Below are 888 nucleotides of genomic sequence, written 5' to 3' on the forward strand. Positions count from 1 at the left end.
TTCCTAATGCCCTACGTTTCCTAATGCCCTACGTTTCTTAATGCCCTACGTTTCTTAATGCCCTACGTTTCCTAATGCCCTACGTTTCCTAATGCCCTACGTTTCTTTAGGTGGCATAATGGCCCTGTTCTTAATGTGTATTTCAGCGGCATGTCTGCACCTATTTTCCCATCTGTGGAATGTTGCTCAACGCCCCGAATTCGTGCAATGGAAAATCGGCAAACTTCTCAAAACCTTGTTTCACATAAACGTAAGTCAACAAGGCTCACAGCCAGAAAACACACGTGCGCAATGTTTGTTAAAACGTAACACAAAATGTAACACTGGAACATAAATGCTCTGCCCAATTAGAAAACGTTTGACTTCAATCTGACTCATGTCATGCTGATGTCTGTAATTATTTGCTTGCTGAGTCTTCGACCCGATTTCGAGCTGAAAGAATCGCAAGAAGCTCGTAAGAATAAAAAGAAGGCAGCAACATCCACCGACAGCCAGATGTAATCGCCGACAGCTAAATATAATCGAATGCTGTTAAAAACGTACGGCTGTGGTCAAAAAACCGTTTTGCAACCAAATAAAGTAGTCAGTCATCATCGGAATCAATCAGTCATCATCTGAATCAGTCAGTCATCATCTGAATGGATCGGTTCGATCATGGGGTTGAGTTGAGCTAAGAGGGCAGTAACCCAGCTGCAAGCACACAAATTAGGTGTTACTGACGACAATACCACCATCGCACGGTGTTATTCGTGCGGTCATTCGTGGGTTCGAGTCCGAGTTCCAGTTCGGAGGGGTATTCCTTACAATATCCACATGAACACTACCGCGGTTATAACGCAGACGATGATATAGCTGCGGAAAATGAATGGGTTGCGGTGCGTTGGGGGG

At 44.5% G+C, this 888-nt stretch overlaps 1 protein-coding gene across 1 annotated transcript; it reads left to right on the forward strand.

Moving 5' to 3' along the window:
* Positions 1–118: 118 nt before the first annotated feature.
* On the forward strand, positions 119–501 carry GNI_067450 (putative apicomplexan small protein; the record flags this gene model as incomplete). The annotated part of the gene is made up of 2 exons (XM_011131891.1): positions 119–250; positions 352–501. The coding sequence occupies 2 exons, from the start codon at positions 119–121 to the stop codon at positions 499–501; spliced, it is 282 nt and encodes a 93-aa protein (XP_011130193.1).
* Positions 502–888: the final 387 nt, after the last annotated feature.

The sequence above is a fragment of the Gregarina niphandrodes genome, assembly GCF_000223845.1.
Source record: "Gregarina niphandrodes unplaced genomic scaffold scaffold00011, whole genome shotgun sequence".
NCBI lineage: Eukaryota > Apicomplexa > Conoidasida > Eugregarinorida > Gregarinidae > Gregarina > Gregarina niphandrodes.